The 22,132-nt window shown below is 45.5% G+C and overlaps 1 protein-coding gene across 1 annotated transcript in view; it reads right to left on the bottom strand.

Moving 5' to 3' along the window:
- The window catches only part of htr3b (5-hydroxytryptamine (serotonin) receptor 3B), a 39,431-nt gene that overhangs the window by 5,398 nt on the left and 11,901 nt on the right, over positions 1 to 22,132 (bottom strand). The window contains exons 2-7 of the mRNA XM_078199155.1: positions 21,427 to 21,584; positions 19,966 to 20,010; positions 17,437 to 17,546; positions 14,463 to 14,632; positions 4,706 to 4,863; positions 1,441 to 1,651 (exon numbers count right to left, since the gene is read on the bottom strand). Of these exons, the coding sequence (XP_078055281.1) occupies positions 1,441 to 1,651; positions 4,706 to 4,863; positions 14,463 to 14,632; positions 17,437 to 17,546; positions 19,966 to 20,010; positions 21,427 to 21,584 (852 nt within the window). The remainder of the gene's footprint in view (positions 1 to 1,440; positions 1,652 to 4,705; positions 4,864 to 14,462; positions 14,633 to 17,436; positions 17,547 to 19,965; positions 20,011 to 21,426; positions 21,585 to 22,132) is intronic.

Genomic DNA, 22,132 nt, shown 5'->3' with positions numbered 1-22,132 from the left:
TGTAAAAGTAACTGTCCTAAGGATCTAGCTTTTCCGGCCTCCTTTAACCTGACAGATTTCCTGAGGCCTAGGAAACTGGGCTGACATCAGTTAACAAAACAAAATTGTTAAATAGGAGTTACACAACTTCCTTAAAAGATTTTACTGACTGATGCGTTTCCTGACAGCGGATTATTGCCTTTTCCCCATCCAGCATTTTCTGTTTCCATTTCATCTCAACATCTGGGCTGAATTTGAACCTAAGGGGCTGATTTTACCATCACGTTGCGCCTGTTTTCGGACACGAAAACTTGGTAAAGTCGGGCGTGAGGTGAGTAGTGCGATCCGCGCCCACCACCGCGCCGGTTCCCCCTTTACCAAGGCCCAAAAATGGCCGTGATAGGGACCGTGCCCGAAATAGGCGCGACAGCCATTTAAATACATTTGCATGCATTTAAATTGGGGGGGTCCACTGCCATTCTGCCTGAGATCAGTGCAGGGAAAGGGGGTCCGCTGCCACTCTGCCTGAGATCAATGAGAGGGAAGGGGGGTCCGCTGCCACTCTGCCTGAGATCAGTGGGGGAGAACGGGGGTTCCGCTGCCACTCTCCTTGTGATCAGTGGTGTGGGAGAAGGGAGAATCGCTGCCACTCTGCCTGAGATCAGTGGGGGAGAAGGGGGTGTCCGCTGACACTCTCCCTGTGATCAGTGGTGTGGGGGAAGGGGGGTCCACTGCCACTCTCCCTGTGATCAGTGGTGTGGGGGAAGGGGGGTCCACTGCCACTCTCCCTGTGATCAGTGGTGTGGGGGAAGGGGGGTCCACTGCCACTCTCCCTGTGATCAGTGGTGTGGGGGAAGGGGGGTCCGCTGACACTCTCCCTGTGATCAGTGGTGTGGGGGAAGGGGGGTCCGCTGACACTCTTCCTGTGATCAGTGGGGAGGATGGGGGAGGAGGCGGCCATGATTGGTCTGGGTGATGGCGGGAAAAGAGGGTCAGTAATGTTGTGGAGGTGGGGCAATGTCTGCGGGGGCCAAGGGGAGGCATTATCCGGCCTGGGAGCGATGCGGCAGGGGAGCCGCATTCTATCATTTTTTTCTGCGCGTGTGCAGTTGGAGGCGCCGATCGGTGCTGCAGGATTTCGGGTGCGATAAGCCCCGCCCACAGGCTTGTGCAGCGCGATTTGGACTCGCTGATATTTTTTCAGGCAGAGTGCCTGGTCAGAGTGCATGAGGACAAGTCTAAAAGTCAGATCTGAAACATTTCCAGTTTCAAGTCCGCCCAGCACTTAGAGTCAAAATGGTAAAATAGGACCCTAAGTCTGGGAGGTGAAGGGTCAAAGAATAATGCACTTCAAGGGCCCAAACTCTGGCAGTTTGAGATATTTGAGTGCAGGTATAAGCTGCTTGTTTCTGTCTGGCTGTTTATTTTAATGAAGGTGTTGAAAAGAAAAGAGAATGTTACCAATGAGAGGCGTCTTCATCGCAGTGGCGGGAATGTCGTCACTAAGGTTCATCCGAAACACCGTGTACCCAAGCAGGATGCTGGATTTCAACGTTATTCGCCCACTGCTATTCGGGGGCAGAAAGTAGCTGGTCACATCTACAAGCATCAGAAATAGGCTGGGCAGCAGCAGACGGACCACGTACAGCAGAGGCCTCCGTCTTATCACAACCTGCAATGCAAAGCTTCGTCGAGTATTTAGAATTCAGAAGAATGGGGGGGGATCAAATTGAGGTATACAAGATGATAAAAGGTTTGGATGAAGTAGACGTGGAGCGGATGCTTCCTCTTGTGGGGCATTCTTAGGACGAGAGGTCATAGTCTTAGGATAAGGGGTAGCAAATTTAAGATAGAGTTGAGGAGAAACTACTTCTCCCAAAGGGTTGTGAATCTGTGGAATTCGCTGCCCCACAGCGCGGTGGATGCTGGGACAGTGAGTAAATTTAAGGAGGAGTTAGACAGATTTTTAACTGGTAATGGGTTAAAAGGTAATGGGGAGAAGGCAGGAAAATGGGGATGAGGAGCATATCAGCCATGATCGAATGGCGGAGCGGACTCGATGGGCCGAATGGCCTAATTCTGCTCCTATATCTTATGAACTTACGAGTATTCATTATTTCTGCTGCCCTTTTTAAGAAGGGGAGAGATGATGAGAGATTTGCCAGAGCCAGTTCCAGACATGTCCCAGGATGCCTCAGCAATGACCTCCTTGACCTGACCCAATCTCCTGTTGCAATTTAGTCAGGGGTACTCCCAATGCCCAATGGATTGAAGAATCATTTATTCTTTCAATCTAGACCCATCACCCCACCCTCAATCTGGAGCCACCTTGGATCACCCCTCCAGCATCAATTGTCTGACTGGTAGGGTAGCACGGTGGCACAGTGGTTAGCACTGCTGCCTCACAGCACCAGGGACCTGGGTTCGATTCCCGGCTTGGGTCACTGTCTGTGTGGAGTTTGCACATTCTTCCCATGTCTGAGTGGGTTTCCTCCGGGTGCTCCAGTTTCCTCCCACAGTCCAAAGATGTGCGGGTTAGGGTGCATTGGCCATGCTAAAATTGCCCTTAGTGTCCTGGGATGCGTAGGTTAGAGGGATTAGTGGGTAAATATGTAGGGATATAGGGGTAGGGCCTGGGTGGGATTGTGGTCGGTGCAGACTCGATGGGCCGAATGGCCTCTTTCTGTGCTGTAGGGTTTCTAAGATTTCTAAGATTCTAAGAGGGGTTATGGGGAAAAGGCAGGAGAATGGGGATGAGAAAAAAATCAGCCATGATTGAATGGCGGAGCAGATTCGATGGGCCGAGTGGCCTAATTTTGCTCCTATGTCTTATGGTCTTATGAAATGAGACTCAAGCCATGGTTGAGAGTTCAAGGAAGTTAAAGGAAGGGGATTCCCTGAGGCCGCTTTGGAAAAACAACTCCCCTAGCCAAAGACATTCCCCAATAAAGAGGCCAATGTGTGTGTGTGTGGGGAGGGGGTGTCGTGGTTGGTTGGAAGATTGTCCATGACCCTCCCCAACCCTCAGCCCTCAAAATGCAATTTTCAAGGTGGGAGTGAGATGCAGTCCTGGAGAAACTGCGTCTATCTTAAACTCTGAGTGTAACTGCAAGGTTATACCAGCAAGAAGTTTAACAACACCAGGTTAAAGTCCAACAGGTTTATTTGGTAGCAAAAGCCACTAGCTTTCGGAGCCTTAAGCCCCTTCTTCAGGTGAGTGGGAATTCTGTTCACAAACAGGGCATATAAAGACACAAACTCAATTTACAGAATAATGGTTGGAATGTGAATACTTACAACTAATCAAATCTTTAAGGTACAAACAATGTGAGTGGAGAGAGCATTAAGACAGGTGAAAGAGATGTGTACTGTCTCCAGACAGGACAGCCAGTGAGACTCTGCAGGTCCAGGCCAGCTGTGGGGATTACAGATAGTGTGACACTATCCCGGTTGAGGCCGTCCTCATGTGTGCAGAACTTGGCTATCAGTTTCTGCTCAGCGACTCTGTGCTGTCGTGTGTCGTGAAGGCTGCCTTGGAGAACGCTTACCCGAATATCAGAGGCTGAATGTCCGTGACCGCTGAAGTGCTCCCCAACAGAAAGAGAACAGTCTTGCCTGGTGATTGTCGAGCGGTGTTCATTCATCTGTTATTGCAGTGTCTGCACGGTTTCCCCAATGTACCATGCCTCGGGACATCCTTTCCTGCAGCGTATCAGGTAGACAACGTTGGCCGAGTTGCAAGAGTATGTACCGTGTACCTGGTGGATGGTGTTCTCACGTGAGATGATGGCATCTGTGTCGATGATTCGGCACGTCTTGCAGAGGTTGCTGTGGCAGGGTTGTGTGGTGTCGTGGTCACTGTTCTCCTGAAGGCTGGGTAGTTTGCTGCGGACAATGCTCTGTTTGAGGTTGTGCGGTTGTTTTGAAGGCAAGTAGTGGGGGTGTGGGGATGGCCTTGGCGAGATGTTGGTCTTCATTGGGGAAACCAATGCAGATGCTGCGACAACGGATGAATGAACACCGCTCGACAATCACCAGGCAAGACTGTTCTCTTCCTGTTGGGGAGCACTTCAGCGGTCACAGGCATTCGGCCTCTGATATTCGGGTAAGCGTTCTCCAAGGCGGCCTTCACGACACACGACGGCGCAGAGTTGCTGAGCAGAAACTGATAGCCAAGTTCCGCACACACGAGGACGGCCTCAACCGCGACATTGGGTTCATGTCACACTATCTGTAATCCCCACAGCTTGCCTGGACCTGCAGAGTTTCACTGGCTGTCCTGTCTGGAGACAATACACATCTCTTTAACCTGTCTTAATGCTCTCTCCACTCACATTGTTTGTATCTTAAAGACTTGATTAGCTGTAAGTATTCGCATTCCAACCATTATTCTGTAAATTGAGTTTGTGTCTTTATATGCCCTGTTTGTGAACAGAATTCCCACTCACCTGATGAAGGAGCAGCGCTCCGAAAGCTAGTGGCTTTTGCTACCAAATAAACCTGTTGGACTTTAACCTGGTGTTGTTAAACTTCTTACTGTGTTTACCCCAGTCCAACGCCGGCATCTCCACATCATGGTTATACCAGCACCAGGCCTGGGAATTCTCGAGCCCCTATATGACTAGGTGGTTTTGAAATTATTCATACTGAAATTATTAATTTTAACAAAGACACCTTGCCGATCTTTATACACACGGCTTGAACAGGAACTCTCGCAACTACTTACGTTGAACTGAATTTGTGCGTATTCCCCGTCCTCATCGTACATCTTTGCATATCTGGAAGGAACGGAAATTAGTTCCCATTCGCCGTCACCCAAAAATGCCCTGGTATTATTCTCCGTCTCCTCGAAGCTTCTCCAGAGCTTGAGATTGATATCAGTAACTGCAAAATGAAGAGAGATATGGGGGGTGCGGGTGGTGAGGTGGCAGCTGATGGCAGATTGAAGAGGCTTAAATTCAAATCTTTCACACATGGAGTGAAAAGAAGCAGGAACGCTGCTTTCACTACCATGAACTAACCCCATCCCCATCCCCTTCCCTCCCCATTGACAGAGGTTGGCACTCTCTGTATATTTCTTTTAATTCACAGGATGGGGGCATCATTTGCAAACTTGACATTTATTGTCCATCTTTAATTGCCCTTGAGAAGGCGATTCTTCCATAGAATTCCTACAATGCAGAAGGAGGCCATTCGGCCCATTGAGTTTACCCCGACTCTTTGACAGAACATCCTACCTAGGTTATATTCCCGGAACCCCACGTATTTACCCCACTAATTCCCCCTAACCCACACATCTTGGGACACTAAGGAGCAATGTAGCATGGCTGATCCACGTAGCCTGCACACCCTTGGACTGTGGACGGAAACCGAAGCAACTGGAGGAAACCCACGCAGACATGGGCAAGCTGCACACATACAGTCACCCAAGATTGGAATTGAATCTGGGTCCCTGGCGCTGTGAGGCAGCAGCACTAACCACAGTGCCACCATGGCGCCGGTTCTTGATGTGGCTGAGTGATTTGCTAGGCCATTTCAAAAGGCAGTGAAGAGTCAATCATGTTGCTCTAGCTTTGAAGTCACCTGTAGGTCAGACCAGGTAAGGACGGCAGATTTCCTTCCCTGAAGGACATTAGTGAACCAGATGGCTTTTCATGAGAACCCAGTAGTTTCATTGTCACCATTACTGATATAACCTTTTTATTCCAGTTTTATTTAATTAAATAAAAAGAAAAGCAAATTGGGGAAAAACCAACTTTAATGAGGTAAGAATGGATGTGACACATATAAATTGGAACCAAAGATGCAGCATGGTGGCACAGTGGTTAGCACTGCTGCCTCACAGCGCCAGGACCCGGGCTCATTCTGGACGTGGGTGACTGTCTGTGTGGAGTTTGCACATTCTCCCCGTGTCTGCGTGGGTTTCCTCCGGGTGCTCCGGTTTCCTCCCACAGTCCAATGATGTGCAGGTTAGGTGGATTCTAAATTGCCCCTTGGTGTCAGGGGGATTAGTAGGGTAAATACATGAGGTTACGGGAATAGGGTCTGGGTCAGAATGTTGTCGATGCAGGCTCGATGGGCCGAATGGCCTCCTTCTGCACTGCTGGGGTTCTATGATTCTACGATTAGCAGGCAAAACAATAACTGAACGATGGGCTGCTTGAAAAGAGGAGATAAGTACAGTCAGGGTGCAGTCCCACTAAAGGGAAAATAAAGTTTATTTATTAGTCACAAGTAGGCTTACATTAACACTGCAATGAAGTTATAGAGTCGTAGAGGTTTACAGCATGGAAATAGGCCCTCCGGCCCAACTTGTCCATGCCGTCCTTTTTTTTTAAACCCCTAAGCTAATCCCAATTGCCCACATTTGGCCCATATCTCTCTGTGCCCATTTTACCCATGTAACTGTCTAAACGCTTTTTAAAAGACAACATTGTACCCGTCTCTACTACTACTTCTGGCAGCTTGTTCCAGACACTCACCACCCTCTGTGTGAAAAAATTGCCCCTCTGGACCCTTTCGTATTTATCCCCTCTCACCTTAAACCTATGTCCCCTAGTTTTAGACTCCCCTACCTTTGGGAAAAGATGTTGACCATCTAGCTGATCTATGCCCCTCATTATTTTATAGGCCTCTATAAGATCACTCCTGTGAAATTACTGTGAAATTCCCCGAGTCGCCACACTCCGGCGCCTGTTCGGGTCAAAGCACCCTAACCAGCACGTCATTCAGATTGTGGGAGGAAACCAGAGCATCCGGTTGAAACCCACGCAGACACGGGGAGAAGGTGCAAACTCCACACAGACAGTGACCCAAACCGGGAATTGAACCCGGGTCCCTGGGCGCTGTGAGGCAGCAGTGCTAACCACTGTGCCACCGTGCCACCTTACAGGGAGAATAAATCCAGAGCTCCTAGAATGCTGAAAGAAGTAGAGAGGAAGACGAAGCAGAAAGTGTGCTTCAGTGACCAATGTCAGGAGGATGACACAACTGAGAAGCAGGTGGAATATAGAAGCTGAGTTATTAAATGAATACTTTGCATCCGTCTTTTCAAAGGAAGAAGATGCTGCCCAGGCCATGGTGAAAAAGAAGGTCGTTCAGCCACTTGGAGGGTTTAAAGTTGATAAGGTGGGTGTATAGGGTAGCACGGTGGCACAGTGGTTAGCACTGCTGCCTCACAGGGTTCGATTCCCGGTTTGGGTCACTGTCTGTGTGGAGTTTGCACGTTCTTCCTGTGGGTTTCCTCCGGGTGCTCCAGTTTCCTCCCACAGTCCGAAAAAACGTGCTGGTTCGATGTAATGACCCGAACAGGCGCCGGAGTGTGGCGACTAGGGGAATTTCACAGTAACTTCAGTGCAGTGTTAATGTAAGCCTTACTTGTGTTTAATAAATAAACTTTAAAAAACTTTATTGGATAGGCTGTCTGTCTTAAAGTTGATAAAGCACCAGAACCAGATAAGATGTATTCAAGGATAATGGAGGGGCTGAGAGTGGAAATTGCAGAGGCACTGGCCATAATTTTCCAATCTTCCTATGATTCAGGGACAGTGCCAGAAGGCTGGAGAATTGCTTGAAATGTGACACCCTTGTTCAAAAAAGGACATAAAGATAAGCCCAACAATTACAGGCCAATTTAAGCTCAATGTGGGGACATAGGGTTTGGACAAAATTAATTGTCACTTGGGCAAATGTTGATTAATTAAGAAGAGTCAGCATGGATTTGTTGAGGGCAAATTATATTTAACTAACCTGTGATGAGGTAACAGAGAGGGTTGATGAGGTTAACGCTGTGGATGTGGTGTACATGGACTTCCAAAAGGTATTTGATGCAATGCCACACAACAGGCTTGTGAGCAAAGTTAGAGCTCATAAAATGAAAGGGACAGCAACAACATGCATTTAAATTATCTGAGTGACAGGAAACAAAGAGCCGTGATGAATGGTTGTTTTCCTTTGGACTGGAGGAAGGTTTATAGTAGAATTCTCCAGGGGTCGCTGTTCAGATGCCTGCTCTCCCTTTTATATATCACTGACCCACACCTTGGTATGTGGAACACAATTTCAAAATTTGCAGATTAACCGAAACTCAGAAGCATTGTGAACTGTAAGAAGGATAGTGTAGAACTTCAGGTCAGTGGAATGGACGGATAACCGTAGGGAAGTGTGAAGTGATTCATTTTGGTAGGAAGAATGGAAAGGGCGACAAAATAAAATAAAGGTTGGCATTTTTGGCGGTGGAGGCGGCTTACCGTTGGCCACCGGTGGGATCTTCCGGTCCTGCCAATGTTGATGGTGTTCTGCGCAGCTTGCCCGTCCTGCTGTGGTGTGGGGAGGGAGGGGGGGGGGCACCTTCAGCAGGCCCAGAAGATCCTGCCAGCAGGAAGGGCCAGGTTCTTAAGTGGGTGAAGGAGCATAGTGACCTGAGTGTATATGAGCATAACTCATTGGCCGGAAAGGTTGAGAGCGATGTCTATAACATCCTGGGCTTTATCAATATGGGCGTAGACTACAGAAGCAAGGAAGTTATGTCAAAACTATATATTAAAAAAAATTTGTTTGGCATCAACTAGAGTATTTTGTCTAGTTCTGGCACTCCACTTTAGGAAGCATGTAAAGGCATTAGAGAAGGTACAGAATAGATTCATGAGAATGGTTCCAATGATGAGGGATTATAGTTATGTAGAAAGGTTGGAGAAGTTGGGATTGTTCTTCTTGGAGAGGAGAAGGTTGAGAGGAGATTTGATAGAGGGGTTCAAAAACATGAGGGGTGTAGACAGAGTACATAGGGAGAAACTGTTCCCGTTGGTGGAAGGATCGAGAACCACAGGGCACCATTTAAAGTAATTGGCAAAAGAAGCAATAATGACATGAGGAGAAACCTCATCGTGCAGGGAGTGGTTTGGATCTGTAATGTGTTACCTGAAAGCATAGTGGAGGCAGTATCAACTGAAGCTTTCAAAAGGGAATTGGGTCATTATCGAAAAGGAAAAATGTGCAGTGCTATGGGGGAAAGGCAGGGACGTGACACTAAGTGCATTGCCTCTTCAGGGGGCCAGCATGGACATGATAGGCTGAATGGTCTCCTTTTGTGCTATAACCTACGTATGATTCTATGATGGAATTTAATTTCCCCGGATGCGGTGATGCCTGTTGTATATCCAACACAATCCCAAAATCATTTTATGATTCTATTCCTTGATGGTACAAAATAATTAGAGTTAAGGCTTCCAAGAACAGCGAAGGCCTGTGAAGATTTTCATGATGTGGAGATGCTGGCGTTGGACTGGGGTGGGCACAGTAAGAAGTCTCACAACACCAGGTTAAAGTCCAACAGGTTTATTTGGTAGCAAAGCCTTGGTTTTGCTACCAAATAAACTTGTTGGACTTTAACCTGGTGTTGTGAGACTTCTTACCAAGATTTTCATGACCATTAAGCCTTTGAACAAAGAGTTTATAACACCCTTTTCTAAGTACAGTAGCAAGATTCTCTTGCACAAATGCAGATGAGTTATTCATCCTCTATTTATCATGGAAATGTTGTCCTTTTCCTTACACTCAAAGCACTGATAAGAATAAGGCTGTTTTTTTAAGAGCTGTGATAAGTGCCGTGTATTGTAAACAAGAAAGACAAGATAATGGAGGCTTCTGTAATTGAAATGGAAATGGAAAATTGATCATAAAAAAGATATTTAATTGGATAATTTTTAATGTGGATGCGAATGTCTGAGTGATAGTAATTACGTTATAAAGGCCAGATGAGAAGAGATGGGGAATAGATAGACCACCGCAAAGCCACAGCTCATGTCTGAATTGTTATCTCCAGAACATTTATCTTCTTGATGCTTGCTTTCACCTCGTCTCTCTCTAATTGTTGAAGCAAGAGCTTTTGATAGCCCTGACAACATTTCACAAAATGCACGCTCCCAGCATCATTTTATCCCGACCTCAATTTAGTCAGAGCAAGGAGTATTTAAAGGAGGAATTAAATCTGCTGCATAATACAACCACAGACTGTTATTTATTTCTTCATGGGTTGTGAGGACCAGTGGCAAGGCCTGCATTTAAGACCATGAGAAATAGGAACAGGGGTAGGCCATTCAGCCCCTCGAGCCTGCTCTGCCATTCAGCCCCTCGAACGCGCTCCTCCATTCAATAAGATCATAGCTGATCCGACATTCCTCAGGTCCACTTTCCTGCCCCTTCCCCGTAACCCTTGATTCGCTTACTGATCAAAAATCTACCTATCTCAGCCTTAAATATAGGCAAGGACTCTGTCCCCACAGCTCTCTGTGGCAAGGGGTTCCAAAGACTCACAATCCTCTGAAGGAGAAATTCCTCCTCACGTCAATCTTAAATTGATGCCCTGTTATTCTGAGACTGCGCCCTCTCGTCCTAGACTCTTCCATGAGGGGAAACATCCTGTCAGCATTTACCCTGCCAAGCCCCTTAAAAATCCTAAGGCCGGAACCTTATCACCGTTCATGTCAGCAGGATTTTCCCATCCCGGAGATTTGGCTGGCCGCCAAATTCCCCGACCTTGCTGCAAAGAGAGCGTGGCGTGAACAGAAGGTAAGATCGTGCCTTACTTTTCAATGTGATCACCTCTCATTCTTCTAAATTCCAATGAATAGAGTCCCAGCCTGTTTAACCTTTCTTCATATGACAATCCCTCCATACTGAGGATCATCCTAGCAAACCTTCTCCAAACTGCCTCCAGATCTTTATTTAAATAAAGGGACCAAAACTGCTCACTGCTCCAGATGTGCTCTCACCAGTACCTTGTACAGTTGCAGCAAGACTTCCCTACTCCTATATTCCAACCCCCTTGAAATAAGGGCCAACATTTGACTAGCTTTCCTGATTAGCTGCTGTACCTGTGTGCCAGCTTTATGTGTTTCGTGCACAAGTAACCCCAATTCCCTCTGTGTTGCAGCTTTCTGCAGTTTTTCTCCAATTAAATAATAATTATTTTGTCCTCCCTTCCAAAATGAACAACTTCACATTTTCCCACATTATACTCCATTTGCCAACTTTTTGTGCCTTTACTTAACTTATCAATATCACTTTGCAAACTGTTTGTATCTCTCTCGCAACTTGCCTTTCCATCTATTTTTGTGTTGTCTGCAAATTTGGCTAAAGTACATTTGCTTCCTTCCTCCAATTCATTGATATATTTTGTAAACATCTGTGGTTCCAGCACTGACCCCTGTGGAACCCCACTGATTACAGGTCGCCAACCTAAAAAGGAACCCATTATCCCCACTTGCTGTTTCCTGCGCATTCGCCAATTCTCTATCCATGCCAATATACTACCTCCAACACCATGGGCTCTTATCTTATGACTTAAACTTTTGAGGTACCTTGTCGAACGCCTTCTGGAAATCCAAATACAACACATCTACTGGTTCCCCTCTATCCACTCTGGTTGAGACTTCCTCGAAAAATTCTAATAAATTTGTGAGGCACGATTTCCCTTTCATGAAGCTATGCTGATTATTTGATTAGATTATGATTTTCCAAATGTGCTGTTATTACTTCCTTAATAATTGATCCTAACATTTTTTCCAACAATAGATGTTAGGCTAACCAATCTATAGTTACCTGCTTTTTGCCTACCTCCCTTTTTGAATAGGGGTGTCACATTGGCAGTTTTCCAATCCTCCAGTGCTTCTCCAGAATCCAAGGATTTTTGGAAAATTACAACCAATACATCCACTATCTTTGTAGCTACTTCTTTTAGGATCCTAAGATGCAAGCCAACAGGGCTAGGGGACTTATCTTCTGTTAGCCCAATTAATATTTGTCTAATCCTACTTCCCTAATGATGGTGATGGTACTTAATTCCTCCTCTGTATTCTTTCGCATTAATGGGATGTTTGTCCACCGTAAAGACTGATGCAAAATGTTTCTTTAACTCCTTGTCACCTCTGTGTTCTCCATCCCTAATCTGCCCTTGAACTGAATGGCTTGCTCGGCCATTTCAGAGGGCAGTTAAGAGTCAACCACATTGCTGTGGATCTGGGGTCACAAGTAGGCAGATTTCCTTCCCTGAAGGAATATTAGTGAACCAGGTGGGTTTTTAAGACAACTCATGATAGCTTCATCATCAAGCTAACTTTATATTCCAGGTTCATTTAATCGAAATTAAATTCAATTTAATTGTGAGATATGAACCCACATTCGTAGAACTTTAATCCAGTGACAGTCCAACAATCCCAACTGATGTTGAGTCTCTGACAGAGTTATTCGCATAGTCCAGCTCTTTACCCCTACACTTTCTCTACACACACTCTAATGCTTTCTCTTTATCACTCATTTTTTAAAAACTATTACAAATTCTATTTTTACCAATGTTTCTGGTGGGTCATTCTGTATTTTGACCCTAACACTCTGCATAAAAAAAGTAATCCTAATCTCTCCGAATAATTTAAAATTTATGCCCTTTGGTTATCAATTCACTATGTGGAGATGCCGGCGTTGGACTGGGTAAACACAGTAAGAGTTTTAACAACACCAGGTTAAAGTCCAACAGGTTTATTTGGTAGCAAATGCCATTAGCTTTCGGAGCGCTGTTCCTTCGTCAGATGGAGTGGAAATCTGCTCTCAAACAGGGCATACAGAGACACAAAATCAAGTTACAGTTTCTGTAACTTGATTTTGTGTCTCTGTGACCTATTTGAGAGCAGATTTCCACTCCATCTGACGAAGGAGCAGCGCTCCGAAAGCTAATGGCATTTGCTACCAAATAAACCTGTTGGACTTTAACCTGGTGTTGTTAAAACTCTTACTGTATCAATTCACTGACCAGCGGACATAACTGCTTGCTTAATCAAAGCTTTTATAGTTTGGAAAATCTCTATCAAATCTCTCCTGTAGTAAAATTATGAAAGATTTGATAGTGTAAGTGCAGAAAAGTTGTTTCTTTTTACAAGAGGCCATAACTATAAGATGGTGACCTATAAATCCAGAAAGGGAATCCAAGACAAATGTCTTTATCTAGAGAGTGGTTCAGATGAGGAACTCGCTACCACACGGAATAGTTGAGGCAAATAGTATAAATACATTTATGGGGAAACTGGATAAACACTCAAGACCATAGGATATAGGAACAGAATTAGGCCATTCAGCCCATCGAGTCTGCTCCGCTATTAGATCATAGCTGATATGTTTCTCAACCCCATTTTCCCACCTTTCCCTGTAACCTTTGATCCCCTTACCAATCAAGACCTATCTACCTCTGTCTTAAATACACTCAATGACCCAGCCTCCTCTGTGGCAATGAATTCCACAGATTCACCACCCTCTGGCTGAAGAAATTCCTCCTCATCTCAGTTCTAAAGGGTTGTGCCTTTACTCTGAGGCTGTGCCCTCGGATCCTCGTCTCTCCTACTAATGGAAACATCTTCCCCACGTCCACTCTATCCATAAAGGTGAAATGAATAGAAGGATATGCTGGTAGGGTGAGATGAAGACAAGAAGGGTGAGGTTCAGATGGAGCATAAACACCAGCAGAGACCAATTGGGCCGAGTGGTCTCATTCTGTGTCAATCTCTGCTCTAAAGGAAACAGCTCCATCATTAGTGTTAGGAAAAATTCCTTTGGCAATTTTCTCACTATTGTTTTTTCCTAAGCTTGTTCCATATAATACCTTTCCCAGCTCTCTCATGTCCCTCTCTTTCCCCAGATTTCCTTTTTAAACATTTATCCAATTCCCTTTCGGAAGTTACGAATGAATCTGCTTCCACCACTCTTTCAGATGGTGCATTCCAGATCGCAACGAGTCGTTGCGTAAACTTGTCAGTCTCTTCATCACATCCCTGAAAAATGTTGCCAATTATTTTCAATGCTATGGTTACTGAGCCAGCTGCCAACGAAAGCAGTTTCTCCCTATCTAGTCACTCTAAGCCCCTGGGGAGCGATTCTCCCAAAAACATTCTAAGTGACGAATTCACATGACAACTGGAGTAACTCAATGGAACTCGTTCCCCTGAACCTCTCTACCTCTATCCTCACCTTTGGGACCCAGATTCGAATCCCGCCATGGCAAATGGTGGAATTTGAATTCAATAAAACATATCTAGGATTAAGAATCTACTGATGACCATGAAACCATTGTCGATTGTTGGGAAAACCCACCTGGTTCACTAATGTCCTTTAGGGAAGGAAATCTGCCGTCCTTACTTGGTCTGGCCTACATGTGACTCTAGAGGCACAGCAATGTGGTTGACTCTCAACTGCCTTCCAAGGACAACTGAGGATGGGCAATAAATGCTGGCCAGCCAGTAATGCCCATGTCCCATGAATGAATAAAAGAAACCTTTAGGATGCTTCCTGAAAGCTATTTCTTTGACTAGGATTCTGGTCAGTGACCTAATCTCTCCTATGTCACTTGGTAGCAAATCTTGTCTGATAACACTCTTGACGTTTCAGTGTGTTAAGGGCGCTGTATGAATGCAGGTTGTTGTTGATTTTGCTCTGCTTACCTGTGTGCAGCCAGCTACAGAATGTGAAGGTGCAGTTCTGTTTATCAAATGGAAAGGCATAAATCTCCAGCTTGCAGGCGGAGACAACCTGTATTGGCTTGTAGTTTTTAATGGCCCCTGAGGAATTCACGTACACATAGGGCAGGTACGGCGATCTGCCCACATCAATGCTGTGGGGAAAAAATAATATGACTCAGTTACTGTATATCCAGGTTGCTCACAAACTCTGAGTGCCATAGATAAAAATCAGGGACACACAGGCCTGAGTTTTATCCCTGTCCGCCATGGTAATCTGAACGGGCGAGGGGCGGAACATGGAATGGTCCGATGACCTCGGGTGGGATTTTATGGTTTCGGAATGAGCGAGGCCATAAAATCCTGACCACAGAGTCTGAAAAACAGTCCAGTCAAGGCAGAATTCATGAGGCAAACCTAACCAAGGGACCTAATATAGACCCTCAAGCCCCACCCACAATCCCCACCCACATAGAATCCCTACTGTGAAAAAGAGGCCATTTGGCCCATTGAGTCTGCACCGACTCTCTGACCCAGGCCTTCTCCCCCGTCCTATCCCTGGAACCCCACACATTTGCCATGGCCAATCCAACTAACCTACACATCCTGGGACACTAAGCGGCAATTTAGTGTGACCAATCTACCTAACCACATGGCTGTGTTCTCACTGAGAAAACCTTTCAGAATAAAACAGTTCCAAACTTTTATCCTCATGAAGTATATAATTTGTCATTAGAAGCGTTGATGGCCGGCACAACAAATGAGGAGATGGGAAATGGGGCTCTCAAAGCATTGCTTCTCTCTCTATCAATTGTGAAACAGACATGTAGCCCTATGGTGTCAGCTATTGCTCAGTGGGTAGAACTCAGAAGGTTGTAGGTTGAAGTCCGTCTCCAAAAATCTATAGTTAAGGAAGCCCACCAACGCCTCTACTTTCTCAGAAAGAAGTCTCACAACACCAGGTTAAAGTCCAACAGGTTTATTTGGAATCACGAACTTTCGGAGCACTGCTCCTTCATCAGGTGATCCCTGTTGACTCACTTGATGAAGGAGCAGTGCTCCGAAAACTCATGATTCCAAATAAATCTGTTGGACTTTAACCTGGTGTTATGAGACTTCTTACTGTGCCCACCCCAGTCCAACGCCGGCATCTCCACGTCATGACGTTCTCAGAAGACTAAGGAAATTTGGCAGGTCCACTATGACTCTCACCAACATTTACAGATGCACCATGGAAAGCATTCCTTCTGATTGTATCACAGGTTGGTGTGGCCTCTGCTCTATCCAAGGCCACAAGAAACTATAAAGGGTTGTGAATGAAGCCCAGTCCATCACTCAAACCAGCCTCCCACTCATTGACACTGTCCACACTTCCCACTGCCTTGGAAAAGCAGCCGGCATAATTAAGGATCCCACGCAACCCAGACATACTCTCTTCCATCTTCTTCCGTCGGGAAAAGGATACAAAGGTCTGAGGTCATGTACCAATCGACTCAAGAACAGCATCTTTCCTGCTGCCATCAGACTTTTCAATGGACCTACCTCACATTAAGTTGGTCTTTCTCTACACCCTAGCTATGACTGTAACACTACATTCTGCACTCTCTCCTTTCCTTCTCTATGAACGGTATGCTTTGTCTGTATAGTGCGCAAGAAACAATGCTTTTCACTGTATACTAATACATGTGACAATAATAAATCAAACCAGAATTTAGGTTTCAGGGCAGCACTGAGGGAAAGTTGCTGTCATAGGTGGGGAGGAAACTCCAACAGCACTTTTTGAAAAAAATCAGCGAGCTTCCCCCGGTGTCCTGGCCAATATTTATCATGCAATCAACATCACCACAACTGTTAAGGGAACCGCGGCAATCCATGTGGTATAGGTACACCCACAGTGCTGCTAGGGAGAGGATTCCGGGATTTTAACCCAGCGACAGTGAAGGAAAAGCCAAAATATTTCCAGGTCAGGATAGTGAGTGGCTTGGAGTGGAAATTGCAGGTGGCGGTACTCCCAGAAATCAGTTGCTCTTGTCCTTCTAGACAACAGTGATCGTCGGTTTGGAAGGTGCATCAAAGGAGCCTTGGTGAGTTCCTGCAGTTCATTTTGTACATGGTACACACTGCTGTCACTGTGCCTCGGTGGTGGAGGAGATGAATGTTTGTGTCAATTAAATGGGCTGCTTTGTCCTGGATGGTATCAAACTTCATGAGCATTGTTGGAGCTGCACTTATCCAGACAAGTGGAGAATATTCCACCACACTCCTAACTTGTACCTTATAGATTGTGAACAGGCTTTGGGAAGTCAGGAGGTCAACTAATCACCGCAGGATTCCTTGCCACTGACATGCTCTTGTAGCCACAGTATTTATATGGCCGGTCCAGTTCTGTTTCTGGTAATCCATAAGATGTCGGTGGTGTGGGGGAGTCAGTGATGGTAATTGGTGCCATTTAATGTCAAGGGACACTAGTTAGATTTTCCCTTGCTGGAGATGGTCATTGCCTGGCAGTTGCGTGGTGTGAATGTTACTTGCCACTTGTCAGCCCAGGCCTGGATATTGTCCTGGTCTTGCTGCATTTGGACATGGACTGCTTCTGAAGAGTCACAAATGGTGCTGAACATGGTACAATCATCAACGAACATCCCCACTTATTATGGAGGGAAGGTCATTGATGAAGCAAATGAAGATGGTTGGCCAGGGACACTACCCTGAGTAACTGACGGTCTTAATCACATTGCTATTTGTGGGAACTTAATGGATCACTTAGATGTCAAGATTTCTATGTTGCAAAATTGATGCCATCTTAAAACTGGCTTGGGACGTTCTGAGGTTGCGAAAGGTGATATATAACTGCACATCTTTCTTTTGGATTATCTTGGTTAAGTGAAAAATCTATTCAATAATGAGCAAACAGGAATGAGTTCCCTTGACTACAGTTCATAAAACGATTGTTACTCACAATTCTTGAATTAGCACATCAGGGATCCAGATCATTTCAACAGGCAGCGAGATTTCATTGATGCCGTCAAAACTTGTAGGATTCCACACGAGGAACTCATCCATCCATACCTGCCGCAAGAGTACAAAGAGGCCATGTGAGGAGCACTGATACACTTGCGATGTGATACTCTTTACAATAGACTGTGGAAGTTTGGAAGCTGTGGCAGCTGGGTGATGGTGCTGGGCGTATCAAGGAATCCCTACAGTGCAGAAGAGGCCATTTGGCCCATCGAGTCTGTGACTCTCTGACAGACTATCTTACCCAGGCCTTCTCCTCCACCCTCTCCGTGTAACCCCACACATTTACCATGGCTAACCCCATCCAACTTACACATCTTAGGACACACCAAGGCGCAATTTAGCATGACCAATGCACTTAACCTACACATCTTTGGACTGTGGGAGGAAACCAGAGGAGGAACCTCTTCACCCAAAGGGTTGTGAATCCGTGGATTTCCCTGTCCAGTGAAGCAGTTGAGGCTACCTCATTGAATGTTTTTAAGGCAAAAATAGATAAATTTTTGAACAGTAAAGGAATTAAGGGTCATGGTGAACGGGCGGGTAAGTGAAGCTGAGTCCACAAAAAGATCAGCCATGATCTTATTGAATGGGGGAGCAGGCTCGAGGAGCAATAAGGCCTACTCCTGCTCCGAGTTCTTATGTTCACTTGGAGGAAACCCATGCAGACACGGGGAGAATATGCAAACTCCACACACAGTCACCCAAGGCTGGAATTAAACCTGGGTCCCTGGAGCTGTGAGACAGCAGTGCTAACCACTGCCGCAGTAAGAAAAAAAATGACACGCTATAAATGAATATTCAAAAAAGTCAGATGTATTTTTAAACAGAACTGTGTACAGTTCTGGTCACCCTATTATAGAAAAGATATTATTAAACTAGAAAGAGTGCAGTAAAGATTTACTAGGATGCTACCAGGACTTGTTGGTTTGAGTTATAAGGAGAGGCTGGATAGACTAGAACTTTTTTCCCTGGAGCGAAGGAGACTTAGGGGTGACCTTATAGAGGTCTATTAAATAATGAGGGGCATAGATCAGCTAGATAGTCAACATCTTTTCCCAAAGATAGGGTAGTCTAAAACTAGAGGGCATAGGGTTAAGGTGAGAGGGGAGAGATACAAAAGGGTCCAGAGGTGCAGTTTTTTTCACACAGAGGGTGGTGAGTGTCTGGAACAAGCTGCCAGTGGCAGTTGTAGAGGTGGATATAATTTTGTCTTTGAAAAAGCGTTTAGACAGTTACATGGGTAAGATGGTTATAAAGGGATATGGGTCAAATGGGACTAGCTTAGGGGTTAAAAAAAAGGGGCGGCATGGACAAGTTGGGCTAAAGGGCCTGTTTCCATGCTGTAACCTTTATGACTCTATACCTCGGGTTCATAATGCTGTGGCTTGCTGGTCTGGGATTATTGACAGGTGAGTATTTTGTGTGCATTGTGTCCCTGATAGTGGATGAGCCACTTTATTACTGTTTGTTGATATTTGTTCACTGGATGTGGGTGTCGCTGGCTGGACCAGCATTTATAGCCCATCCCTAGCTACGGGTTTTTCACAGTAACTTCATTGTAGTGTTAATATAAGCTTACTTGTGACACCAATAAATAAACTTTAAACTTTAAAACTAAATTAATTGCCCTTGAGAAGGTGGTGGTGAGCTGCCTTCTTGAACCGCTGCAGTCCCTGTGGGTATAGGAAGCCCCACTAAAGCCACACCTACATTAAAGTGAGACAGAAGCACGCAATTGCAACTTAGGCAGCTGATCCACGCTGCTGATATCCAACTGTTCATTAACAATGCATTCTGGAGCAAATTTCCAGACTTGGGTGGCACGGTGGCATAGTGGTTAGCACTGCTGCCTCACAGCACCAGGGACCTGGGGTTCGATTCCCGGTTTGGGTCACTGTCTGTGTAGAGTTTGCACGTTCTCCACTTGTCTGCGTGGCTTTCCTCCAGGTGCTCTGGTTTCCTCCCACAGTCCAAAGATGTATGGGTTAGGTGGATTGGCCATTCTAAATTGCCCCTTAGTGTCAGGGGGACTAGCTAGGGTAAATGGTGTTATGGGGATAGGGACTAGCTGGGGTAAATGGGTTTTGGGGATAGGGCCTGGGTGGGATTGTGGTCGGTGCAGACTTGATGGACCAAATGGCCTCCTTCTGCACTGTAGGGACTCTAGGACTTTTCTCTTGTGCACAGCCCACTCCTTTGAACCGAAGCACCCTTTAGAGTTTTCTAGGCCTCTAGATTCCAATTCTTCACGAGGGTCTTTGTTTTTATAAAAGGGAAATGTTAGATGCTTTAAAGACAGACAGCAGGCCTTTCGTTGATGCTCGCACCTGTCTTTCCGACCCCTGACCCCACTTGTGTTGCAGGGTCATCAAGCTACAAGCACTGGAAGCACCACAAGAATATTTAGATCATCGCACTGCACATGTTATGGGGCTGATAGAAGTTAATAGATTCATACTAAGCATACCTGTTGGTACCAGATATTTGTTCTCAGTTTTTGGTTCTGGCCATCCTGCAAAAACAATAAAAGAAATATAGACTTTTGTTTCAACAGGGACATTGTTAATTCAGATCAATATTGATGCAAATCTGTGAAGAGGATGTTCATCAATGTCAGTCGAGCTTTGTTTTAATCGATCAATATCTAGTACGCCTAACCAGCTTTGTCAGAGGTTGTTGTGATTGGATTATAATGGCGCACGAGTCATTAACCCCATAGCATTGATGGTCCAGTGGGTAACAGTCTTGCTTCTGAGTCTGAACATTATGTGTTCAAGCCTCATTCCACAGAGCCTGAGTGCAAAGTCCAAGCTGATTTTTTATATTTCCAAGGGCTGTGACCATCACTGGCAAGGCTAGAATTTGTTGCCCATCCCTAATTGCCCCTGAACTGAAATGGCGAGGCCATTTCAGAGAGCAGTTAAGAGTCATAGATCATAGAATCCTACAGTGCAGAAGGAAGCCATTCAGCCCATCGAGTCTGCACCGACCACAATCCCACCCAGGCCCTATCCCCACAACCCCAAGCATTTACTCTAGCTAGTCCCCCTGACACCAAGGGTCAATTTAGCATGGCCAATCAACCTAACCTGCACATCTTTGGACAGTGGAAGGAAACCGGAGTACCCGGAGGAAACCCACGCAGACACGGGGAGAACGTGCAAACTCCACACAGACAGTGACCCAAGCCGGGGATCGAACCACGTTGCTGTGGGTCTGGAGTCACTTGTAGGCCAGACCAGTTAAGTATGGAGGCTTTCCTCCCCTACAGGACATTTTTGACAATTTATGAGACTTGCTTAATTAATTAATCAAATTTAATTTAAATTTCGCCAGCTACCATGGTGGGATTTGAACCCATCTCACCAGAACATTAGCCTGGGCCTCTGAATTACCAGTCTAGTGACATTACCACTCTGTCACTGTCACCCCGCCACCCACCCCCCGCACCCCTCATTGTAATGATGAAGGAGTGCTTCACTGTTGGGATACCTTTCAGATTAGATAATAACCTGAGACCACCACCTGTTTTCTCAGCCGAACGTCAAATATCTCATAAGACTACTTCAAAGAAGGGCAGGGGAGTTTTCTGATGTCTTGGTATAAACTGATTCTTCAGTCAACCGGACTAAAACAGATCATCTGATCAGTATTTCTGCTTGTGGACCCCGAATTAGTTGCCACATTTCCTACACCACAGCAGCGACGTCTAAAATAACTAATTGGCTGTAAAGCACTTTGGGACATCCCAAGGCTCTAATGCGAGAATTCAGTAAGTATGCAGTTTCATCATAACTACACGCAAGATCCTCCGAACTATAAAGTATGATTGTGTTGTCATGCTATAACAATTAAATGCAAAAAATATATAAGCTGGTATACATGTACATGTGCCTTGAGAATAGCTTTCTTTAAGGTGAACACTTACCACTTCCAGAACAGCATGAAGGATGAAATCGATGTAAATGGTTGTGGGCTGCGTCCAGTCTTTAACCGGTCGAACTGCTTTGTTGTAGTTTGTCATTAATTTCTCCATTAGTTGGTGTTGCGTTGAATTCTGAAGGAATCCAGTGTGAGCAAAACCTCCTGAAAATAACAGAACACGCTCGGTTGATTGGCAAAAGAAGCGGAAGGAGATGAGGAGAATTAATTTTATGGAGCAAGTTGTTATGATCTGGAATGCGCTACCTGAAAGCGTAGAGGAATGCTTGTGAATGCGAAAGATGTACCTTTGTTGCGTCGACTACTTAAGGTGAAATTCACCTGTTAATTCATGTTTAGTTTACGTTGATTCTTATTGTGTTAAAGTAAAAGTTACAAAAATTGAAATCTTCTTGTTAATTTGGAGTAATTTGGTGAGTTTGTTTATTTCTGTTTTAGTCCCCCGCCCCGTGGGGATTGAAATCATAGAAACCCTACAGTGCAGAAGGAGGCCATTCGGCCCATCGAGTCTGCACCGACCACAATCCCACCCAGGCCCTACCCGCTAATCCCTTTTTTTTTTTACCCGCTAATCCCTCTAACCTACGCATCCCAGGACTCTAAGGGGCAATTTTTAACCTGGCCAATCAACCTAACCCGCACATCTTTGGACTGTGGGAGGAAACCGGAGCACCCGGAGGAAACCCACGCAG

Source organism: Mustelus asterias, chromosome 27 (genome assembly GCF_964213995.1).
Source record: "Mustelus asterias chromosome 27, sMusAst1.hap1.1, whole genome shotgun sequence".
Taxonomy (NCBI): domain Eukaryota; kingdom Metazoa; phylum Chordata; class Chondrichthyes; order Carcharhiniformes; family Triakidae; genus Mustelus; species Mustelus asterias.
This window is presented reverse-complemented; position numbering and strand designations above follow the sequence as displayed.